The sequence below is a fragment of the Tetranychus urticae genome, chromosome 3 (assembly GCF_039701765.1).
Source record: "Tetranychus urticae isolate SD_2017Ah chromosome 3, NJAU_TeUrti_SD_1.0, whole genome shotgun sequence".
Lineage (NCBI taxonomy): Eukaryota > Metazoa > Arthropoda > Arachnida > Trombidiformes > Tetranychidae > Tetranychus > Tetranychus urticae.
Window position 1 is genome coordinate 10,868,207 of NC_142960.1, and position 26,847 is coordinate 10,895,053.

General features: G+C 31.5%; 1 protein-coding gene across 1 annotated transcript; it reads right to left on the reverse strand.

Annotated features, from left to right (window-relative positions):
• Positions 1–691: 691 nt before the first annotated feature.
• LOC107369573 (uncharacterized) lies at positions 692–25,959 on the reverse strand. The gene is made up of 2 exons (XM_015937537.3): positions 24,690–25,959; positions 692–1,732 (listed from the first exon to the last, which is right to left on the reverse strand). The coding sequence occupies exons 1-2, from the start codon at positions 25,515–25,517 to the stop codon at positions 1,286–1,288; spliced, it is 1,275 nt and encodes a 424-aa protein (XP_015793023.1). The 5' UTR covers positions 25,518–25,959; the 3' UTR covers positions 692–1,285.
• Positions 25,960–26,847: the final 888 nt, after the last annotated feature.

Here is a 26,847-nt window from a genome sequence, read left to right on the forward strand (position 1 = left end):
CTATTTATTTTTCTTTTTGATTCTATGAAAATATGTCTAAAAAATCATTTTTTATCGGCAATTTCTTGAGATTTTTGGCTGCCCATTCCAAATATTGTCTCTCAAACTCTTCTTTCGGAAAACCAAAATGCTTTTCCATCTTCCTATTCATGTAGTCGCAGACCATGTCGCGATCTTTCAAGTCCTGGACCAATTCCAAGTTCGCACGGGAAATTCTTTCAAACTCACGAACGAGCTCGTTAGCCTCTCTGGCTTGAGTAGTTAGGGCTTCCACTTTGTCCTCTAGCTCTTCATTTAAATGATCGATTACTTTTTGCGCCTCTTCCAAATATTTCTTGAGCTGAGAGTTTCGGTTCCTGACAAGACCCATTTGTTCTTTGGTGCCTTCAAACGCTGACGTCATCCGACAAATGAACTTCAGAAGTCGTTTGAAGTTCAAATAAACGAATGACGTTTTAATGAATAAGTAGCATAATGCTTGAACTGTCTTCAACGACACTTCGATAACTGGCCAAAACCCTACGTTATACTTGATATTTTTTGTATGCTTGATGCTCGTTTTTGCTAATAGCTTTACAACCAGCAGTGGAATCCGGACGCTCTTGATAAATATTGATAACTGAAATGACTGATAGAATAAGCCCAAACATTATTGATTGTCTTCTCGTGAATGAATTTTATCAATGCAAAAGTATGGAAATTTTGAAAATTTATTTTTCTACTTTTTATACAAATATATGGTGTAAGTTACTTGTTACAAAATATCAATCGTTTTCAGCAGTTTCCATATTTATTAAATTTATGTTTCTTGTTCAAGCGTTTTCGTTTCAAGATGTTAGAATTGGTAAATTCCTTCATTTATAAGATAAGTTAAAGGTGATCATGGCATCAGTATAAGCTCAACAATATTTGATAAAAGCAATTGAGTACATTCAACAGCAAAAGGGAAAACATTTTCAGCCAAAGCCATTTTCAGGAAAAAGTTGCGCAAATGATTGAAGCTTTTAGGTTAGTGACGATGTGCGCAAAGTATTGTTCAGCCAAAATTAAAACTGCAGTTCCCGTTTGGTCCACTTGTTAAGGTCATCAAAAGTATTGCCATTATCAATGGTTCTCAAAATGCTAATGCAGGTAGCAATAAGAAAATGATACAAGTCGAGTTGTAAGTGAAAAATGAAAAATTGTACAAAAAGATGAAAAAAACGAAAATCCTGAATATCTATTGAAACCTTTGATGAAATTCGTAAGGAATCTCAATGTTTATTGAACTACATGATTGGACCCATTATGCATTGAGATTCTCAACTGAGCGTGTTTTAAACATAAAACGTTTGAAAAGTTGTCTAATACAAGTCCTTGCTCGACTCATGACTTTATTTTTGCTTTCTTTCGTTGCTCCCGCTTTACCAGAATTTTGAGTATTGTTGACAACGGACAAGTTTTCCTTAATCTGTTCAACAATCCAAACCATAATTTGTTCAATATTGTCACCAATTTCAGCTGAAGTCTCTATGAAATGTACACTAAAGCGACTCGCCAAATCTGAACCTTCCTCAGTGGTGACAACTCGAGCTCTAACCAAGTCCGACTTGTTGGCAACCAAACAAATGGATAGCTTGGGATTTGAATGGCAATGACGAAGTATGGCCAGAGTCAGAATTTGTCCGGCCTTTTCGAAGCTTTTCCGATCGGCAATTGAATAAATGATAAGCAAGGCTTGATTCCTTTTACCCTGAACCATGAAAAGAGAAAAAGAAAAAAGTTCAACAATTAATAAAGTTTCAACTCTAATTAAACATTCAGATGAAATATGTGACATAGAATGGTAATGAAAGTGCATAAAAGGGATTGAAAGCAGGCAAATGATTCAATAAAGCTCAGCATCGATTAAATAACATTAAATAACATTCAATAATGAATACAAAATGCAACATTGAAAAGGAACAATTTTTGTCTCTTTTTTCCAATTCCCAGTTCGAAATGAGCAATTTGAAAAGCCATCAATTGGTTAAACGAATTTGATTAAAGAGTTTAAAATGTTTATCCTTTTCCTCATCATTATCATTTTCCTAATAAATTTAATAGCCATTCCCTGTATCCATAAAAGTATAACATGGAAAAAGTTGAATCTCAATTTCTACTCATTTTTATGGGTTTACAGAATTTCAAAGGTTAATAACATTGGAAAAGAAGAAAAGTTGAAAAAAAGTATTCCAATTATCATTATTAGTGTATATTTTTCCAATGATAACTTTTCACTCCCAGCAATTTTCACTTCCAAATGGTAAAACTTATTTATTTATATTGGCAACTGTGAATAAAATCCGAAAAGTGAATGAAATCCAAAATTGTGTTAACTTTAATATCCAACCATTTGCTTCTTTTTTTCGTCCAATGCATTTGGTCAGTTTGATCACACTTTACTTGAAGCCCATCATTCACAGTTTACTCATCTTTTCATGCAAGTTATTTATCTTTTTAGTATTATTTGAAGTTGCAAATGGAAATGTCAATATCTATTTAGTGAAGAAAAAACGAAGATGTTGAATGTCTTTTTGTTGCTTCTACTTTTACTGATAAGCTGACTGTGATTACATGAGAAAAATTTTGGTCAACATGAGTTGAACATCAGAATGTTGCCATGGAAAATTCAAATTTTTTTTTTCTTCTTTTCCTTTTCCCAGAAAATGAAAAGTAAAATATTGTTTGCAGTATCAATCTAAATCTTTTTTTAATTAAGAGAATCGTAATGAAAATATGAGTTCTTTGTGAGTCAACTTGCGAGTTTCATTGTGTTTGCAAACTCGATTCTCATGAGAATGTGTTATATCAAAAGATTAGAATCAATTTTCTTCTTTTTTCAACTCTTTCGATTTCTTTTCTTCTACTCTTTGGTTGCTAGTTTAAACCCGTGTTTGACTTTGATTGTCAATTTTGTTCTGTTTGATTACTTTGATTGGGTGAAAAGATTAATTGACTGTGGACAAGAAATGATAACAAGAAAAGGTTCAACTTTTACAGAAAGAGATTAAACTTTGATAATAAAGCAAATGAAGGGAAAAAGAAATTCTCATCCCAAAAGGCTTTCTTTTCATGTTGTTATTTCATGGAGAATGAAATAACAAACTTGAACACACAGAGAGAAGGAACCAAAAAAAAGCAATCTTTTTTTATTCTTTTCACTTCCCTGTTATCCTAGATAATGATAATGATGGAATGAAAAAAAGTGAAAATGATTGTGGGTTCGAATCGGATGAAATAGGAATCAAATTTTATCTCCAATTGACCCGATCGTTATTTTAAAACAAAACTATCGTTGAAATGGATTGTGAAAATGATACTTTTCATGATTGTTTCATGATAATTTTTTCAAATTTTCATTCTTTTCCAACCGATTAGCTAATGAATATTTTCTCACAACTTTATTTGCAATCCCTGCTCAATTCGTGGCTTTATTTACATTACCGTAAGATGAATTAACGATAATCTAACGATAATTTGTAAATTTAGTTTTTTATCCATTATGTCTGTTTACAGTCATAACTCACTAAAGGTTGAGGCTACAGATTTGAACCATGAGGTTCCCCATGAACTTTTAAGATCATTCAAAGCCATTTCAAACATCATTAGGAAGATATACTAGTTTTCTCAAACATGAACTTAACTAGCTGAAGGATACTTAAACAATCTTACTTCAAACAATATGAGTTAATAATTTGTATCAACCAATCACTATTTTTGTTGAGTTTTGGTGTTGAGTATTACTGTTTACTATTAGTAGTATACAAAGCCAGGGTTCACACCACCCTCAAGCCACTTCCGTTTTTCGCTTTGAAGAACTTATATTTGTATTGTTAACGCTGCTTTGGCATTGATATTTTAAGCCTTTTTAACTCTATCAAATTAAACAATTGTTTAGAGTGAATATGAGTGGACAAGTTGATTTTTTGTCAAGGCAAAGTGAATAAAAGGGTTGTATGACGACCCAACAAAGCCCGTAAAATTTTCCATGTAAAATAAATATATGTTAGTTACATGAGTTACAGTTAGTTAGTATACCTTCATGCAGGCATAACTCAAAGGTCATTTTCTGAAATCGCAAAATGTTTCTGACCCAATAATGTTAGTTAGATATTCATAACTTATACCATTGGAAAGACCGATGAATTTTTCCAGACCACTCACATCCTTTAGCCAGTATGAGTTATGAACATGTAACTAACATTATCGGGTCAGAAAAATTTTGCGATTTCAGAAAATGACCTTCCGATGTCAACTAGAGGTCAAATAAAGAGTGACCTTGAATAACCTTGAGCGTTCGAACTTATGGTTGTGCAATTTGCATCAGCTCATGGTTCAAGGCTGAGGTCTGTAGCAATAACCATTCGTGAGTTATGCCTGCATGATGGCGTAAAATGAAAAAAAACGCCCGGTATTTAAACTGCCTGCTTTTGGATATTGATGAAAAATCTTTTCAAAGTTTCAAGATCATTTAGACATTCGTTCATTGACTTTTGACCAACGTTTGAAGGTCATTTACGAAGATGTCCCTTTTTTGTATTGAAAAATGTTCAGCATAAAAATTCAGCATTTTGTTCTTGAGAAGTTACACAAGTTTTTTGCAAGATCGTCTTTTTTGGGTGAAAATTCTTGGAGGCTGCAAAAGGTGAAGTAAACGAGGCTGAGAAGCTCGATCATGCAGATTGTCCTTTTCAGCACTATGATTAGGATTTGTCTAATGGAAATTAATAAGGAAATAAAAACGTTTTTCCACTCTCCTGGTTGAGCAAATGATTCGTGTAATTAACCAAGGAAGTGATTCGCATTAATTAACAAATGACTACCTCTAAACGAGCATTACAATCCAAGATTAAATGTATTTCACTTTTTTGTTGACATCGACAACTGAAATGACAGAAAAGCAACAAAAAAGTTAAAATAATTAAACTCGTTTCCAATGGTTTTATACCCTGTAAGCCTTGTTAGTTATCCTTTCATTCACTGAATAATCGCCTTAGTTTTGTTTCATTTTCATCAACAAAGTTGCACATTTCCAATTGCAACTTTGGATAAAAGTAGCAACTTTTTTTGCTTTTTACTCTACATTTGACATTATTTTACCTTTAACTTTTACCACATGAAGCATTTCCCATTCATCAAGAGAGTTGACAATTACCATCGATAAAACTGAACTTCATTAGATGTAAATTAATTATTCAGACAAAACACGGTTAACTTGCTCTTAACCAAATGATGAATCTCTAGACAATTGTAAACGAATGCCATTGCAAGAGACTTTTTCCCTTTAACCATCATTTTAAAGTTGAAAAATGAAGGAAAATCAATAATTGTAAATCAATCAAAATCAAAGCCAAAGATACTCAACACTGAAATTCAATTTTGTTCAGTTCTGTTGGGTAAAAAAAGAAAAGTAAAGCTTGACCATCAGTTAATTAGAAAATTGTTTTTCTCCAACTTTTCCTCTTTTCCATGTTTCCATTCGATCTGGACCACGATAATTATTTACACCTTGTTGTATGTAAACTGAGATTCATCAAGCAATCAATGCGATTCCCTGTTGATTCAGATTACCGAACATAATTGTGTAAAGACAATTGCAATGGAAAATAAGATAAATAATTGAAAACGTTAACAAAATAAATAAAGCATTATTAAGCAATTTTCTTATCATCATTGCAATCCAATTGAAGGTAAAAATTGGCCAGACTCGATTGATTCGATTAGATGTTTGAGATTAATGGAAAAATTGGTGAAAATGTTTCAAACTTGTAAAGCGACCAAACTTGATTCTTTATTGGATTGAAATTTCATGTCAAGACTGTGATGCTTGTTAGTACTTTGATATCGAGATAAACTTGAATTTTCTATCTTTTCTCTCTTTTTCCTTGGAGTTATTTTCATCACGGAATGGCGTTCCAATGCTATCATGCAATTAAACTCAGTTAGCATACAATGAAACTAGATTCATTGCAATGATATTACTTGATGTGGAAAAGGTGAATCTCAGCATTCTGTCTAAGGTGTGCAACATTGAAATTAATATTGAGAAGAAAAGAAAAGCTCTTTAATGCAACAAAAGTTAGTCATTTGATATTGATAATGTTATCAAATTTCATTCCATCAATTACTCCGTTTCTCTTTTTATCTCACTAATGATATCCAACTGTTTACAAATAGTGCAACTAAATTGAATCAACAAGCAATTCCCTGACGAAAGAAAAGTTGAATTTAAAATTAAATTTGAAGCCATTACCATCTTCTTCTAATGATGTACTTGACTTGAGTATATCAAATTACAATTTTTTACATTTTTTCTGTTCGCTGTAAATCAAATGTTATGAAAGTGTTATTTTAAGATGATTGCCATTTAATGATAAACAATTGAAATAAATCTTAATGATAATTTTAATTGAAAAGTTTGACTTTTTTACCTCCCTTTACCTGGGAAGGCAACTCGAGTGGAACTGTGAAAAAGGCAAAAGTATCAAATGACTAATGAATGTGAATATAATGACAAGATATTTTCCAGGAAAATTGTTGCTCCAAGTGTTAGTTATGTAATAAAAGACGATGAATTTGATAGCAAAGCAACAGTTAGACCAAAGTCTGGATCGGTTTAAAGTCAACTTTTATTACATGAACATTGATCAACGAAGTCGCAATTTTTGGTTCGCTTTTGGTGAATATGCAAAGTTGCTCGATATAATTTGATGATAAAATGATAATTCCTTGCCTTTGACAAACATTGAGCAATTAACGACAAAAGAGTCAAGGCTTTTCGTCTTTTCAAGGCAAACAGTAATAAGAGATACTCTCATTCAGCCTCAAGTCATGGCTCAAGAAAAAAGGTGAACATTTTTTTGTTCGCTTTGTAATGAATATCTCTCGACTTGTTTTGGTAACTGGAAAAGTTGACATATTTTTTTCCCTTCATTCCTTTCATTATTTAAAAAATATTTTTCCTTTGCATCAGCAAATGTGTATAAAAATAGAATCGGAAAAGGCTCGGAAAAAGGAAATTAACTTGAAAAATATTGAAATATCGCCACTGAGTGAATAATAAATGATGAAGAAAATGAATGAATTTTGCTCAATCTTTTTACATGCAATTCAGAATAAACAATTTTACATTTGCCCTTCAGGATTAACCAACATTTCGAGCAACTTTACAAGCCTCTCAGTTTTCAAGTGAAGACTAATAAAAAAACGCAATAAAATTGTGATTCACTCGAGACAATTTGATAATCATTTTACAGCTTTGTTTCTTGCAAGGCAACAAGTTACTCAGATATTCATGAATAAATATTCAGAACTAAGATTCCAAACACATTTTCCATTTTCATTCCAAGATTTGCTTCCAATTTCGATCCGAAAAGAAATTTAGAAAAATATGTTTTCTGCTCGATTAGCGAATTTTGTTCAAAACGAAAAACTGCTGAAATTTATAGATTGAAGAATTTGAATTTTCGAAATTCTGTCTTTTTCGAAAATGAAATTAAGATTATTCTTGTGCAAGATTTGATGGAAATGAATATTCAGATAAGTTGGCGAATATCAATTTTCTTATGAATTTTTCGCTTTTCATTATTCTTTGACTTTTAATGTTTGTTTGTTTCGTTAGTCAATTAAGGTTCATCTAGAGTTATTTACCATTCTTGACATTTGTTCATGTAAATAGGCAACAGAACTTTTTTGTTCATTTTCATTCAGCAATATTCTTTATTCTCATAAATACTAATCATCTCGAATGAACATGATTACCAGTCTGGAAAAAAAGAAAAAATCGGTCCAAATTTTCTCGAATACATTTAAATCTTTACCTTGAATGTTCGCATGAACTTCCACCTACTTTGGACAAAAAATCAAGGTGAAAAATGAAGTTGAAAGAAAGAAAAAACTAAATAACATTTTCATATTTGATAAAGTTTTTGAAAAATATGAAGAAGAAGAAAAAACAAAGTCAAATCTTTCTCCGTTTTCATCATTTTTCTTGTACTAAGAAGGAAGTCGAAAGTTGTTCAGACATTTTTACTCGTTATCCTTCATTTCATTACTCTTTTGCTTCTCAAAGAGCATACTTGAAGTGTTGTTATGAAGAGCAAGAAAGATGAACATGATGAGTAGAATGATGATAAAGACAAAATGAGGTAAAGGTGGAAGAAGGTACAAGAAGGAAACAAGAATTTCAGTTAATCGGATCGATAATACCTTTGTAAGTTTCAGCTTTTCTTTAAAGAAAATTTTCTTTCTTTTGCTTTCAAAAACGATTAAGGTAAATTTACGTTTTCCGATGAGTTTCCAAGTTGCTCTAATTGAGGATGAAACACTTTTCAACAGAAGTTCGTTGATAAGTTTCGACTGTTTTCATCGTTCGATCAAAGTAAATTGAAAAAAAGAAAACATTTCAAATGAAACTTTCGATAATCAGTTTCAGTAGAAAATGAAACTTTTCCTCTAAATTACTAGCTCAACTTCATCTGAATCAATCAACTTTGAATAATTCATTATTCTCCATTTCTCCTCTTCTTCATGAAACAGATTGATATTCATCGAATCGAAATGCAATTTTTTTTTCTAAATGTTCAATACTTTGAATGAGAAGCGATGAAAAATTAATGGATAAAAATGTTGCTGCATTTGCTGTTTACCATTGATTAAGGTTAATTAAAAGTCTGAGAAATTAGTTGAATGAGAAAATAATAAACTGTGAAATCATCTTTTTTCACCCAAAAAGCTGAGCTAATAATTAATCACAAGTTTCAACGTAATGAGCAGATAATTATGGTTCTGGGTAAACCTTGAGTCTTTCACTTTGTCACTTTAACGAAATGTTAAACAAACATTTTACTTTTGAAAATATTGATATTCAGGTTTAACTTGATCAACTAATGCCAACTAATGAGTATTTACATCTAATGTGTTTAACATTGGATCATGACATGGATTGCGTTGGTGTTTAGTTAACCATGAAGTTGCCTTCAATTACACTTAAATGCTAATATTTGATCGAATCATTATTTACCGTAATTGAACCTACACAAATCGAACCCACAGACATCATAAAATCAATTTAATCAAAAGCTTCTCAAATTTTCGTAACACTTTCCAATCGTCCAGCTCGACATTTAATTGAGTTGAACAAGTTACTTATGTTAATGGTCAACTTATACACGCACTTGTCAAACTCATCTTTAATCAAAAAAAAGGTCGATTTAAAATTCTAATTGAATGCAAATCGAATGGTTAATATCAAGAGTTCTCGAAATGGGCAATATCTATGTTCCAACAACTTGAAGGTGGCAGACTTTACAATCAATTTGAATAAGAATTTCAAAGTTTTTCTTGTCTTTGATTTGAAATTCAATTGTTATTCAGTATTCACGTTGAACCACTCTTTGCAAGAATGTTGATTTCATTTGATTATCCTTTTCTCACTTCTTGATATTTCTGCAGAAACTTTAACTTTCGACTTTATCTTTGGCTTGCCGAATAAACTTTACTTTATAATTGCAATATTAATATTCAACTGAGGAAAATGTGAAAACATGTATTTCGAGATATAAAAGTATTTTATTTCTTTTTATTCCTACAACTGATACTGTGATGAGTTTTTCAGTAAATTTGATAGTCAATGGAAATTCATTTACACTGGTTGACAAAATTATAAGACCACTTAAATCTTAAGCCTAAATCGGCAAATTTTTCGATTTCATGAGTTATAATAATAGATTCAGAAAGAGCATAAAAAGTTGAATCAATGGAGACCTTGATCGTAAAAATATATAAAATAATTAGAAAATTATTATGCAAAAATCAAAATTTGCAGGTGACAAAAGTATAAGACCACTTTTTAATTTTCCCGTTTTTTTGATATTTATATAATTTTTGCGAATTTTTTTGTGAAATTAATTTAGTATTTATGTAAATCAAGATAAATTTAGAGTTTGGTAAAATTATGATCAACCAATTTTTGTAAAATTGCAAAATTAGGTTTCCATAGGAATGCATTGGAAAATTACGTAAATTCCAATTTTTTATCAGATGAAATTCAATGTTTTGGCATTTCATCATGGTAATTGTTCGAAATAATCATATAAACAATTAACAGTTTGAATTTCGGAAATCGGATGAACCGTTTATTTATTCATCACTCATGTTTAATTCAAAATGAGTGATTACGTCTACGTATCAAGTTTTGACCATCCTAGACCCCTTCGGTTCAGAATAACTAATACACGTATACAGCTCCTTCAAAACTTCCTAGATCGTCTCCTCCCTCGTAGAATGCTCTTTTATGATTATATTTACTTACGTGATAATCCCCATGAAGCCGCAAGTATGCGCGACATTCTTGCTTATTTCCGTTCTCGACCTGGTGGCTCATTTCACATTGATCCAATTGATTATGAACCTGTTTTGAGCGTTTCAATTCGTCCAATAGCCATTAGAAGTGGCAGACAACTTTAAAATTCACGGAAACGGAAAGCAATACTAAATGATAACATCAGTGCCATCTTTTAAAGTGTAATGAAAATATATTTCTGGCTCTCTCTATGGAGATTTATCCGTTTTACTTTGGTAAATAAAAAAATTGATTCAATTTAAAAAAAAATGTACATGCATAAAACTCATGTTCTCATCTTTATTGTTCGCTCTTTTTGCGATTTTCGCTCAAGGTGTTTCATTAGCTGTTGTAGCAATTCAGTTCACAAATCATTCCACGATCACGGTTCCATCATCACACAATCGTTGCTTAAGAAACATTTGATTGTATTACTTGGCGTTTATTATTCCACGGATGCAAGAATGGAAACTCTATTAAATGAAAAATTGTGTTGAATGACGAATAGTGTTCATTTTGACGTGTAAATTTTCCGCGAGAAGAAACATTTGAAATGATAATGATTATAAAGGAAGATCACGCTCATCATGTCTTATGAAATATTTCACATCAAGCTGAGTTTTCAATTTACTTTCTGTTTACTTTATCAACTTATTTTTGGAGTTATCATGGAAAAAAAGATTGTCAAAAATGATAATAACATTAGCATTGAAATTTGAAAAAATAGCGAATTTCTATTTGTAGTTGCTGAATAATTCAATATGATTTTGGGTGAAAAATACTCTTTAATGATATTGGATTTAGACTTGAAAAAAAAGATAAGAACTGAAGGAAAAGAAAGGATAATAGGAAAAGATTCTTATTGCTCATTATTTTCAAACAATTCGGGCAAACAGAATGTAACAGAATGAAGGAAACAAAGCAGCATGAGAAATATCAATGTGCAAGAAAATGGCAAAAAATTCTATTCTACTGATTGTTTCATGTTCAGTTACAGTCAAGTGCAGCTCTTGATCATCGAACAAGTTGCTGCACGATTCAACATAAAAACGATAATTTTTTTTCTGCTTATTAACCAGTCTGGAACATGGTCAACGTTCACGAGTTCTGAAGCTAAAAGATTTCACAAAATGAATGAAAACTAACAATAAACATCTTAAAGAAGTTGAGGATTTAATCAGCTTCAAAACCAGCTTGAAAAAATAAAAAAATTAACAAAGAAAAAAAAATTTCAAAGAGAATTTCGAATTTCTTGAAATTTCTGAACAACAATTTCTGATGCTCAACGAAAATTCGAGGCTTATTTACTTGTAAACTCAGTTTCATGATAGTCTTAACAATGAGCAAATCTGTATTCAACATCAACAGGAAGAAGACATTAAACGCTGGTCAAAAGCAAATTAAACAGACAAATGAAACATCTTTCCATGACTCGACCAGCTTTGATGAAAATTTACTTTTTTAGTTGATCCACTTTACTCCCTTGATATTGTTATTACATCTGATTATTGTTGATCCATGAATCACCATCATGACAACATAATGACAAAGTAAAATTTTGTCGCTCCAAAAATGGTTCACAAAAAGGCTTGATTAGCAACTTCACCCTAAACCAGTCTAAAAGTTTTGTTTCTTTTCCCTTTACTACACTCACTAAACCAGAATGAAAATTTTCACTCCCAGTAATCCTCAAACCTGAGTTTACTCTCATTCCCATTGAAATTGAAATTTTCTTTCCAAATTTCCATCCAACAAAATGTTAATGTCGAACTACATTTTCACCTGGGAATCCTCGAATCCTTTAGAGCAACACTGAAAAGAGTAAACTTTTTTTCTGTTAATTTTTTAAAACAGTCGAGAGATGAAAGTAAAGTAAAGGTAAAAAAAGCAAACCATTACAAGTCGAGATCCACACAAAAGCATAAACCACAAAAAATGCTAACAAAGTGAACAAAGAAGGACAAAGTTGAACCTCGTCCTTTACCTGCATGAGGCAACTTTTGCTTTTCACGAATTTACATCGTAAATGTTCAATAACAATATGCAAAGTTTATTGATTTTTGTCGACATTTTACTTTACTCGTGAATCTTCATCATTATCATCCTTATGCTCATCATTTTCATCTCTTTTTTTACCACTCAAGAGATGAGAAGCAATTATTCATCTCGAGTTATCTTTGTCTGTAAATATTGTCAGAGTAAAGAAGAAGAAGAAAAAAAGTTCTCCATTCCATGCAACAATATCATCATCAGCAGATTATCTTCAAGAGCATCTTTATTCTCTTCTTTCTTGATACTCTTCCTCGTTTCCTATTCTTGTTCAACATGTACTTGTAATGCTTGTGCCCATAACTGATTTTGTACCTGTAAATGCATGTCTCATCATGTAATATTTTCAACGATACTTGAAAGATATTAGTAATTATCTGAAAATGCGGAATGTAAAGTGGAAAAGAAACACACAAAACTTGTTGATTTTGATGTTTTTTTTCTCAAAACATTTTTCGATTCAATTGAATTTTGAAGTTTGCTGTTTCGAGGGGAAAAAATGTTCGTTTCATCGTCGTTGCAACGTTGAATCAATATTTGTAAATGTTTTTGAAATGACAAGCATTTTGTGAACATTGAAAATGAATTGCTGGTTTATACGAGAGAAAACACTTTCATCGTAAACTTGATGTAATGAATATTATCATGATGAAGTTTTATTCCGATGCATTTTCATCATCTTCTACTAATAGAATAGCTAAACGGAAAGATTATCCAAATCAAAGTATCTTGCAAAGCATAAAGCATCCTCAAGTGTGCTATTAGTTTATTTCTTGTTCATTTATTATCATGTTTGTTTCACATTTTTTCACCAATTCTTGTTCATGTTAACGAATGTGAGCTAAAATTAATGCATCTATTAACATAATGAACTAAACCTATTGTACCATCTCAATGTGCACAACAGCGAAAAATTTTACCAAAAAAACTCAAGACTTTACATCAACAACAGCATTCACTCAAAGTTCCCGATGCCAAAGAAGAACAAAGAATCAATCGAGCATCGAGCGATTCACAAGGCACGACTAAGGAACTAAACCATTTCAACAGTCGATCGATGTTTTATTAAATTCGACTAAAAAATTCTTTCCCTTTGATGCAAAACTTTTGATTTAAAACTAAATTTCCATTACAATTGCAGCTTACATTAATGGATTAAACTGTTTCATCTGGAAAGAGTAAACATGAAGTTGGTTGAAAAGGCAACCAAATGACGAATCTCTGAAGTTAAACGAGAACATCATTTCTGTTCATTCCAACAGAGTTGTAAAGTCATGATTGTAGCATTTTAATTGGATTATTAATCTTTCATTAACAAGCAGATATTCATGTAATTAGGATGAAAGTTAATGAAAAGTTTTTTTTGGGTTGAACTTATTTTTCGGTTTTTCATAAATTGTGACTTTTGTGTTTATTGATACTTTGCAATATATAATAGACAGAAGGTTGAAAATGATAGTAATGTTGACATTATTCAATCCCAAATGTATTATTTTCCCCATAACAATAAAATAAGATGAAAATTGTCTTGCTTCTTATTTCAATTGCAGTATTGGGGCAAGGCGAGGGAAGAAATGATTATATATTGATAATAATTCTCATTAGTTAACAACTGTTTTCAACTCGATCTGATAGCTGATTAACTGCAAGTTGAATGAGCAAAAAAGTTATTCCAGCTAATATCTGCTACAATGGAACCATTTAATAATAATAATTTGATTCATTTTTCTTTTTCTGTTCTATTTGTAGAAACCAGAAACGATAAAAAATGGGAAACTTTTCTTCTTCGCCATTCCTTTACAGAAACATATAAATACTTTGAAGCACGAAACTAACATTTACTTTGCCTTTTCATTGGGAAAAGTCAAACATTGAATGAACCATTGTTAGTCTCAGGCAAAAGGCAATTTCGACGTGTTTGCGACCTATCAATGGTGCAATTTTGTATTCGATTGCATTTGCGAGATTAAATCGTAAATCAGTTCATCTTTCTTTCATGCATCATAATACTATTATAATATCTGGTGAAATGAGAATGCAATGAAAGCTTCGATTCTTCTATCGATTGCAGTAATCTCTTTCTTTTGACTCGCAGCCTCAGGCTTATTACGAACTTCTTTTTTTGTTAACTGCGAATTTGAAAAGAAAAATCATTGTGAGAAAGGAAAGTAACATGAAAGAATTGAACAGATGGAACTGAGATCTGTTCAATTTTGAGAATTCGAAGAGGAAAATGTTGGTTTTGAAACAAATTATTCAAGAACTACAATAAAATAGACTAAATTCCTTTTTTAATGATGTCGATTTTCTCGATTTTATGACCAAACAAAATTGCCTTTTGGCTTTGTAAATGGAAAGACAAAAGTGGACAACAGAAAATTGTTTATCAATGACACTAAAGCTGATTGGATCACTTGTTCATGATATTCTAGTTTTCGATGGAAACTACATTTACAGAAACTCCATGGATTTTGCTAATTCAATTTAGAGATTTACGAATATTCAGATCTTCTACTTTGCATCAGATTTGCAAAACTTTTATTAAAGCTAACTATTGCTTTCATCAAGCTATAATGGTCAACATACAAAATGCTGGAAAAAGTCTCTTTACCCTTGTTTTGATTGATTATAATGCTCTTGTTGGATCTGCAAAAAGTAAATCCAAAAACTTACCAAAGATTGAAAGCCAATAACTGCAACCGATATCGGTAAAGAAACTTATCTGACTCATTTTCAGTCAACTTGTTAAGTTGAATAAAGCTGACCAATTGACTTATAAGCCAGTCAAATGCCAGGCTTACTTGCACGGCCAACTTGGATGCCAAGTATTGAAGCAAGCAAAGCGAAGCGAATTCAATAAAAGGAACTTTCATGAGAAATTTAACCGATATTGGCAAAGCATCTGACCTAACTCATCTGACTTTCTGTCCTAATTAGTTTGCTCTTGCTATTTCGGTTCCAAACTTTGCGATAATTAGAGTTAAAAGAAGATTATGTCATTTGGAATCCAAAATCTGTTGGATAATCTTTCAGTTTAATCAATGTTGGAAAATTAATCAGATTAATGTAATGAATAAACATTTCGAGTTAAGTATTTTGTTCAACTTTGGACAGTATTATGATTACTTGTAGCGTTCAACTGACTGCATAAAAGTTATTGAAAGACAAGATTTAGTCGATATCAAAGGTAAATCTCAACATTGAACATTTGATATTAGGTTGACCTGCAAAGTCAAGCAATTCATTACCATTTTCAGTCGACATTTCCTGAAAAGCTTCATCATTTAGAGTCAAGTTGAACGACAATCGGATCATCAAGATTGTTCAAACCACAACAGTCTATTAATAAACTGTGAGTGCAACATGTGGCAAAAGGTCAGAGTACATCATCAACTTTATCAGTGAACCTTTCGTGTCCATTACATGCTCAAGGATCCACTTTTCAACTTTACCAGAGTCTTGATATTCTTGCCTCCCAGCAAAAGATGTTAAATATAACCCTTGAAATGTATACAACAAAACAAGTTGAAAGACCAGAAGATTGCTTTTCTTCATTCCTTTCATTTTTTCACTTCTTTTTTATTCTCTGCTCAGTTTTTTGTTGCACACATTTGGGATTGTGATTTGGTGCCTACAGCTAATCTCGTATTTAATAAGTAATGAGCACAGACAATGGTTTATAAAAGATGAATTGACAAAATAAGATGAACAAGGAAGCGCAAAAAGGCCAACAAGAAAGAGCATCAATTGTCGAGTTATCATTGAAAAGGTAAATGATGAATGCAAGGAAAAAATGTTAACCTTTTATGGATCACAATATGTTCAGTGTTTAACAAAAAGTCACTTTTCCACATGATGGTATCATGTTTGGAATCGAAAGAAAAGAAAATGGAAAAAGTAAAATTTATCTGTCGAGTTATTACACTTTTTGACATAAATATGGTCAAACGTTCAACACTTTTAGTTCAACTTTGGGTTAATATTGAATCGTAAATTTACTTTTATCGAAATTATTTCAAGATTCATTTTATAGACTTGAAATGTGCAACATTTTATGCGACAAATTTTTTATCGTTTTTTTGCCAAAACTTTTCAAATCTATTTGAGCAATTATTTCATGATGAAATTGTATGGATTTTGAAAAGACGAATCTAAAAAATGGGTTCAACCTCAACTTTCTTTTTGCACACTTTTCTGCCAATTTTATCTTCTCTTCACTTGAAAACTTTTCTCATCTGTTCGAGTTTCATTTGAAATGTTTACTTTTTTTCCTTCCATTTCAATTCTTTTCTGAAATGAAAACCCAAAATGAATATAACAAAAATATCTATTCAAAGTTTATTCATATTAAGTTTTACTTTTTGCTTCATTATTGAAAAGAAGCATTTCAATCTTTCATTTCATTGATAAATGTCAATAGTGACCATGCAAGTGCACAACAATGTTAAAAATGTTTCAATTTGTAAAGTAAATTGAAATGGACAATTTAATCGAAAACATGAAAAAGCAATTTTCGAGCTAATTAACCTCTAATCCAAGTTACCAAATTTTCAAATTTTACAAATTCTCTAATGACTTTACATTTCGTTGTGGAACAAAAATAACTTTTGATTTTCCGAGAATGCTAAATGAAGATCGATAAATCGTCAAATTAGTTTCTACCAATAATTTCGAGTGAAGTTGATTTTAAAAATTTCTCGACTCATCGAGTTGACCACAAAAATGTTCACTTGAAGTTGCCAAGATAAATCAAGATTCATTGTTCGACTTTAGCTGAAGCTCGCAATGAGCAAGATTAGCTTGCCATTGAGTTAGAGTGTCTTAATTGTTGCAACTGATGTCGACCGAATGTCTATGTGATGGAGAGGTGACCAAAACTTTTCTGTTGACTCGATCGATACTTTGTCGTTACAAGCTTGGCAGGCAACCAGCCAGTCACACACGTTTCAACAAATTCAACTTTTGGTTGTGATTCTTAATTCCTTGTATTTCATGATTTGTAAATGGTTGTGAGACATTTGTAGTAGATTTTGTACTTTAACTTTGTTTATCTTTTAGCTGAATTTAAATTTTCAACTTTTGTTCTTGTTTTCGCCGAAAAGACGAAATGAAATATTAATATTTATATCCCAATGTTGATCCTGAATCATTGGGAGTTGAACTCGATTTTTTCGTCATTTTCATCTGATTATCCATCGATTATATTGTTTTTCATTTTCTCTCTTTTATGCGAAGGCGGAGGAGAAGAAGAAAATTTCATTCATTCGAGTATCTCAGTGCTCCCAAGTCACTCAATTAAATGTAAATTCAATTCAATATTCAACATTCGATAGGAAAACAGCTTATATTTGAAACAAAAGGAAAATAATCCAACAGTTCAACTGGTAAACAAAAATCGATAAAAGTATATTAACTCAACTTGTAACTTGAATTGAAAGCCCACACTTTGAATTTCATTGATTTTCATCAATAAATGGGACAATCGCAAGGAAATTTTAATAATTTTTCTCAAATTGCCAATATTTTAGCCAAAAATTGCAGATTATAAAGATGATAGTTCAATCAAGTTATTCGTGCAAACAGATTGACGGAAAATTCGTTATACTCAGTCAAATCGTATTGATTCATCACATTAAAGTGAGAACCTTTGGAATTGAAAGATTATTCTCGAGGCAATGAGATTATGATAATCAGTCTGCAAATGGAAAAATATATTCTCAGTTCGAGAAAAGTTAAATCTTGGAATGGAAATTTCATTTTACTTCAAGTTAATTTACTTCTCAATAACAACTTTTCTGTAAACTAATGGAAATATTTCAGAGTTCTGTCAGTCTTAACCTGAAATTGGAATGTATTTTCGAGTTTATAATCTCATTTCTGGTGATTGCTGGCAATTTTTAACATAATTTTTCAATCGATTGGAAATATTTTCAATTAGATTTAGAAAAAAAGTTAATAAGATACAATTCAGAGCTTTTCTTGAAGATAATATCTTCTAGGTGTTTTGGTAAAATGAACCACTATCGATAATCGTAATCGGTTGGAAACTTTGATCAGCAAATCTATGAATCGAATCTGAAATTCAACTGTTTTTGCCTGCTAAACCTTTTCATCTTATAATACGTAATTTCAAATTCTTAGCAACCATACATATTGTTCTGTGGGTTGTTGATTTCACAAGAAAAATATTTAAAATATTTCAATTGAAGTAGTTTTTAAACTGAAATTTTTAAAGCCACTATTACTATGTTACAATATCGGTCAAAAAAGTTGTCAGCCAGATGTCCAAAATTGATATAAAACAACATAATATAAAATAAGTTCAAAAGTTTACTAACGATGAAACAAGGTCAAAATAGACGATACTTTAGGAAAGCCATTTATTAGAACTTCGATAATTTTCATTACCTAAGGCTGATTGCAATTAAGATCTAATCAATAATTGAATTCTTGTCTTAGATTTAGAATGCTCTGTATTCAAAATCCATCACAATAATCACCAGAACATGTATGCTCCGAGGCTCTGTCTACTGCGATCTAAAACATACTTAAATCTTTTCAGACAGAAGTTATTTTTGAAATTAAGTGGAAATGATTTTTAAACTACTTTTAATATTCGTTTACCTCGCAAATTAATTGATTCCAATGATATCCTTGTTATTACGCGTTCCTTATAATAAAATTTATGAATTCACGAGATCCACCGGACACATAATGAAGTCCAGTTTATTTTCATTTTTTATCGATGCATGTTAAACTGAGACCACTTCAGGTGAGCCAGAAGTGTATGCTTTCATACAACTGATAATTGATATAAAATATTTTGGCAAACTTGATATTTGAGTTCGGACGTTAGCGAATGTTGAATAAATATTTTATCAAATGATGGAGACTTTATAGCCAATATTGGTTCAATTGAATGCAATATTTCAAATGTGGTTGACCCATGAGATTGGCATAAATGTGATCAAAATGTTGCTCTTGTCATCAATCAATTACTCTTTGTTTTTGTTTCTGTTTTCATTGCCTTTTTGCAAATCAATAACACTTAACCTGTCAATCTTTTCATTCTTGAGATTCTTTGTAATACATCCGATGGATAGAGCAACTCTTTCAGTATTCATCCAAATACCCACAATTTGAATGCTAATTAGAAAGGTAAAAAGCTGCATCTTTTGGTCAACAAGCCCAAGTTAAATCGAAGAGTAAATAAATCTTTTCCACCCAAATTGAGAGCAAATTTTTTCCTTTTCTGGACAAATTATTCATTGAAAGGTTGTTATTACATTGTTATACAATTGCAAGAGAAAGCAAATTGACTGAGGAAAAAAACAAAAATGAATTGAACTCAGAAAATTGGTGATTAAGGTTATCATGATCATAAGAGTAAAATGTTTCTAATGGGCAACAATAAACCAACTGAGTAATTGAGTTGAAAGGCTAATTTACTCTACATTGTTGTACATTTTCAACGAAATTGAACGTTCTCTTTCACGATAAACTCATTCAAATTGAGCAACAAAATGTATTCAGTAATCAAGTAGCAAGTCTTGAGCGTTTGAAATCAGTTGAAGAAAAGCATTAATGATCTGATAGTGATAACATAAAGAGAGTTTTAATGATGATTGAATAGGAAATGAGAAGCAAAATGAAGAAGTATTATCAATAATAATGGGCGTTGGTTAATCGGGAAACATGGAGAAGTCTTGTATTCCTTGGATTTATCATTATTTGCAACGGAAATTTGAAACAATCATTTTGATTTGAATTGATCAACAAAAATCTGGGAATCGCACAGAACACTGAAAATAAAGGCGAAAAGAGAAAAACAAAAAAGTCGTAAAAAAAGTTGCCTTTTTGTTTCCATAAGTGATAGGAAATTACTCGAGACATGATTAACACATAACCAATACCATTTATAAATATTCATTGATTCAATTAGCTGTTGTTAATCTGAAAAGGTTAACAAAGATTTCAATTTTCTTTCTTTTCTTTTTCCAATTAGTTCAGGGAAATGTAAAAACAAAATGGATTACATTGATGCATCTTGATCAATTTTACAAGAGTTTACATATTGATGAGTAAACAGTATAATCTGGAAATGCTATTCCATTCAGCTTGCCATGCTTGTCATTATTCACTCATCACATCATTTCAAATTGAATCTAAACTAACCAAATCATCACCTAATACGAAAACCTAATAAGAAAATGTTCAATAGAAAAGAGATTGAGTTGAAGAAATTAGCGAGAAAAAAACAGAAAATCGAAAATTAGTTTATTCAATGTTTAGAATTGAATTTACAACACTTTATCCAATGACAGATGAACTTTACTTCAAGATAATGACATAAACAAGTCTATGTTTATCCTGAATTTCATTATAAATAGAGTTTTCAACTTGTTTTATAACAGAATCAAGAAACAAAGTTTCATTAAGCAAACAGTTCAACTTCTTTAAAATCCTTTTCTTTCATGTAAATTCAATTTTAAGACTTGCAAAGTCAATGAAATTCAACTTTTTTCTGAAAAGACAAAAAATTGATTGAAATTATTTGTGATAAAAGTTGTTGCTAGAAATGGCGAATATCTAAATTCCATATGATAACTCGATATAGATCGATTCTTTTCGGGGAAATGAGCATCGACTAGTTTTGTAATAATTGTTAAACCTTACATGTGCTTTTGTGCATACTGACTATTGCAATTATTCTCGTTTTAATAGAACCATCTTTCGATATACCGGACTCTTTTTTCATTTTACTTGTTTGCAGTCATGACTTACAAACGGTTGCTGTCACAGCCCTCAGCTTCACCCTATGAGCCTCAAGAGATTGAGGACCATAAGTTCGAACGCTTAAGGTCATAATGACCTTTATGTCATCTGCAGATAAACGATCTCTCTTGTATCATGATTAACTGAATGGTATTGAAACAGTAATATCTTTTGGCCAGCATGAGTTATAAAGATGTAACCAACATTAACGATCTGAAAATTTCGCACTCTCAGAAATGGCTTTCAAGTGTCAGTTAGAGGTCAAATAAAGAAGTGACCTTGAGCGTTCGAGCTTACGGTTATTCAACATGCGAAAGCTCACTGTGCAAAGCTGAGGTCAGTAGCATCAACCGTGCGTTCGATATAACTGCAAACAGGTGTAAAATGATTGTAAATCAGCGTTCAAAAGAGTAAACCCGACTGATTGTCAGAATCATTCAGAAGAAAAGTTTTCATAGAGCACAAGTTTTTGGTAAGATGAGATGATAAGACTTATAAGATGAAAAAATTTTGAAAATATTGTCAGATGGTGTTGATAAGCATTGAAATCTATCTAACATCTGAATCGTCATGATTTACAAGGCTGGAAAAGCTATAAATGAGCTACGACGCGATTCCTTAATTTTTCTGTTTCTCTTAATATCTATTCTAATCGATTCTTTTTGCGATTAATCGACAAAAATATCAATTACCTAATTATTTGAGAAGCATACATTTCATGTCACATTAAAACAATCATGATTGATGAAAAACTGTGTAAAAGTTGAAACCAATGGCAATAAATTTTTGTGAAAATAATTTGTCTAATTGCTTCATTCCAAAAGTGGTAAAATCATTCAACTTTGTTTGATTGAATTGAAAAGCACAATGGAAGTCACAATGATTTACTCGAGTTCAGGTTTTGCCTCGTTCATTATAAGATTTTTACGTTTTTTCTCCTTCTCTTCACTCAATGTTTACCTTTCATTATCATGAGTCTTATTATTTTATCGTCATTATCATTGTTTATCCTTTTGTCTGGTGAAGCAAATAAAAGGATCAAACAATGTTGTTATTCATAGTCATTAATTGTGAAAAGATTTTCTGTTGATGAAGAGAAGAAGAAGACGAAAAAACAAAGATAATGTTGTTTTAAACCTCAACAAACATGATGATTTTGATAACGATTGAACAGAAAAAAGATGCTAAAAATAAAATGTTGAATAATGAGTTTGTGAATAAAATATGTTGGTAAAGAAGAGAGAAAAAAATATGTTTACTTTATCGAGAATTTGAGGTTTTTTCGTTTGGATAATCTTCCCCAATCAATATCACATTTCGCAAGTTAATTAATATCAATTATTAAATATGTTCAGACTGTTGAACATGATGATGATACTTGATATGGTGGCCGGAACAACAAACAAAATGAAAGTAATAATTGTTGTCATGTTAAATGGGAGAAAAGAAGCGACAAAATCAAAGCTAGAAAATTGTGAACCAGAAAAAAGAAGAAGAAAAAAGTTGTTCCAAGAGTATTATTGTGTTATCAAGTAAATTAAATAACATTATTAATATTGATATTAAATTGATACAGTTCTGTAGTTGCATGGAAACAATGCTGGTTGGCATGGAAATCAACCTGTAACTATAATTGCTGATGAAATGTTGTATTAATTGAATTAGATTTGTAAAGTTTGTTTCTGCTGGAGAAGCTACAGAAAATGATTAATATTGAAATGTTTCAAGTTTTACTTTTTTCTCTCTCTTCTGTCAACTTTCATTCAGTGGGATTAAACTTGTGATAAACCTGAAGCCTTTTCTGAATAAATTTTAAGTAAAAGTGACAATTTTTTTTCTCTCCATCTTCCAATGAGTGATGAAATGATGATAAATTATAAATGTGTTGATGTGTTGCAAATGCAGAGTTTAATTATTCTGGAAAAACCTTGAGTTTTCTTGGTGTTTCCAGGTGAAGAAGGAAATTTGGTTTGGAAATGGAGAAAATTTTCAATCTTGAATTGGGAATGTCTCCTGTCCATGAATTTATTTGTAAACATTAATATTCAATTTGAGTTTCTTTTACTTTCATTATATTGATGTTCTTGTCTTTGTAATACCATTAAGGTTCTTGATATGATAGAGCATTAAATGTTTCATTCGTCAACAAAAGGTCCTGTAAGGTAAGCTTCGAAAAGAGTTTTCATAGAAAGTTGAGTAAAATGTCAGGTGAAAAGATGTAATTAAAGTGATACAAAGAATATCATGGCATAAATAAATCATAAATGTTAAGTTATGGAATTCAGATAAAGTATTTCACTTGTTTTAGTCGAACCAAATTCATGTCGAATGGATTTCAGAGAAAATATTTTCGATTCTTGTTAATGAAATCGAATTTCCACAAATTCTATCTTTCACCTGAAAAGAGAAAAAATTGCAATTCTTTCTAATGAAATATTGAATACCAAAAATTCTATCATCTGGTATTCACAGGTAAGCGTTATCATGCATTAATATTGAGTTATCTTATTTTCCTATTTGAAACTCTGAATAATTTCTGAATGTTTCGCCTTAGGAAGCTGAAAATCTGTTTGTTAATGTGATTTATTGTGTGAATGATGCCATGAACAATCAACCCCATAGGTCAAATCATTCATCTACAGAAAAAATTTTTAGTTAAACATGAGCTTCTACATGGTATATCGCCCTTTTCAGGCGATTATGAAAAAACTAAGATTTTTTGCAAAAAATCGTTTGAGATTCTTTATCTCGCATATTTTTGAACACGATCTGAAGTTAGTGAAGAACAGTTGGACTGAGATTTGACGAAAATTCGAAAAGAATATTCCTTCCCAGTTGAGAGCTTTTTGATACTGAAAATTCTAAAAAATCTAAACGTTCTTTTGAGCATCTGGATGACATCAATGTACAGAAGCTGAACTTGATTTTTCATGGTTTTAATTTCAATTCTGTATCTGACATTCAGCTTGAATGATAGGGAATGTTTGCTTGGGAATGATATCAATGATAATAATAGTGTGGAATAATGACAATTATAAAAGTAATAATAATATCGATAGCTGGGAGTGAAAAATTTCTGTAGTTGATGATAGAGCTTTTTTGTTCTGTTGGTGTGATCAGTGAGAAATGATGATCGGTATTGTATTAAAGATGCATTATGCTTCATGGAATGAGGTTGAATAGAGTTTGGGAAGCAAAAAATCGAACATCAAGCTTAGTTGCCTGGGAATGATAACAGGGAGTGAGAGTTGAGTGAGCTTGGAGTAAATTGGATAGGAAAATGATCAGTTAGATTACCATTTAAAAGAGCAGGATGATAGATTCTTTATGAACAAGGGGGAAAAACATGAAAAAGCTGAGGGTAAACATTGAATTTCATGTTGGTTGGAATTATATGAAAGAGCAAAAAAGATGAAGTGAAAAAGGTAAAACTGAAAAAAACATGAGCAAAATTGAAATGAAATTTGAATTTATTTACTCTTTCCATTTATACTCGACTTACCTGTACAGTTGATGGAAGTGAATCCTCATCCAGTTCATCCGAGTCTTCAATTTTATCAATTATCTTGAAATTTATGTTAAACTGTTCATAGTCTATGAGAATTGTTGCTTTCAGTTTTTCATTAACTGAATTGCCTAGGCAAGCATTCATGACTCGATGTTTACCAACACTTTTAAAGCCGGCAACGTAAACGTGAAAAGTCTTTGATGATCGAAGAGAATCACAACTATTTGACGATTTACGGGAACACGTCGGTGACCCTCGAGGAACGTAGGATGACGATGAGGCTACTGGGACCACAGTTGATGAGCCAGGTTGATGGTGATGCTGTTCACTGGGGTGGTGAGGCATGGATGGATGATGATAATGATGATGATGGTTGGTCTCTTCCTTGGCCACATAATTGTCGGGTGATGCATTGCCAAGGAAAAAGTCACCCATTTTGACAACACTGCCCTTTGAGGTGCACCTAAATGATTGGACTCGACGAGCACCTCGAGGTTCACCAACCATTGAGTTGCAAGTTGTAGTTGGAGTTGAGCAATTGGTGGCATTCAATCCAATAGCTGAAGCTCCGGGTAATGGTGATGGCGGTCCATTGTGTCGGTACAAGGACCAATCGTCTATCGACTCGAGAGACCGGGGATAAGTATAATCACGTGTTGTATAAGTAGTTTTGGGCACTCGAAGGGAGCATCTCTCGCGTCTTCGATGAGTATAATTCCGTGCTGATTTAACACGACGAACTGGAATTTGACGTCCATGGATAGACGTTGGACTTTCTGGCTCTAAATCATCAAAAGGTTCAAATCGAGTATCAAATATCATGATGAGATAAGTTGAGCTTGGATCTTGGATTTCAATTTATCCTCACTTTGATCATAATCATTCACCAAATAATCCACTTTGCAGTCTGACGATTAATCACTAAAGTACAGAAAACTTGATCAAAGTTTCCTAGCAAATGAAACAAGCACAATGAAGGTAAAACACGCAAGAATTTGATACAAACTTTAAAAAATCTTTTCCAATCTCAAAGGGTCAACATATTACTGTAAAATTGAGCCATAAAAGTTTATCTCTATTCAGTTGATTTACATGTTACTCAGAGTCGAGACTAAATTTTGTTACAATCTGAAGCATCCAACGAGGTAAAGCACATGAAATGATCAGATACTTGATAAGAAATAAGAAACAACGCAAACAATGAAACTGGAAAGAGTAAAATGGCTTGGAATTTTTTCCCTTCTGAACATTGAACTTTTCTTTCGCCAATTCATCTTCCAACATTCTCTCTCTCTCTCACCTCATACCTATCATGCTCAGTAAATTTTTGTTGCAGCAAAAAGTACCGAGAAAAAAAGAATAATCAATACAGAATTGGTCAAATGCGCAAAATCTTTTTTACTCTTCAAGTTTTTTTTTCTCTCATCTTTCAACATTCACCTTAAAAGGTAAAGAGAAAAGATTGAATACAAAATGCAGAATAAATGCAAAAAGGAGAAAAAAAATTAAACAAATAAAAATTGAAATGCCAAAAGAAATGCACACGAAATGAAAAATCGAAAAAAAGTGTCGGCAAGAAGAGAAGGAAAAAAAAGATTGATCAAATCGAGTTTCGTTTAAAGGTGATAAAGAGTTGAAATTACTTTGTCTGATGAGATTGAAAAGTATCGTGAAAGACTCTTGTTTGATATCCAATTTTTTACCCAATTTTTTTCGCCATTATCAATATTGTTAGCTGGAAGGTGAAAATATTTTTCACTCCAAGAACACAAGTTAACAGGGAAAGAGGAAACTGAAGGATGGTACACTGATTTTGTACAATAATACCAACAGGTTAAGAGACACAAAATGATTGATTGTATTGCAAGGTAACATTGTGTTCATCCTTACAAGTAACTCACTAGTTTTTACCCCTTTGCAATAGGATTAGCTTAATGATCCAGAAGAGTTGAAGATAAGTAAAAGAAGAACAACAAAAAATGTAAACATTGGCTGGAACCAGAATGTAATGAATAATGGCGCTTTCCTTTTTCGTTGTAATCAGCAAATTGATCGATCATTTTTTTTCCTTTGTTGCTCACAATTGATCAACTCGAATATCGTTTCATTAGTAATGATAAATTAATTGCTTAAAGGTTTATACTCTTCAATA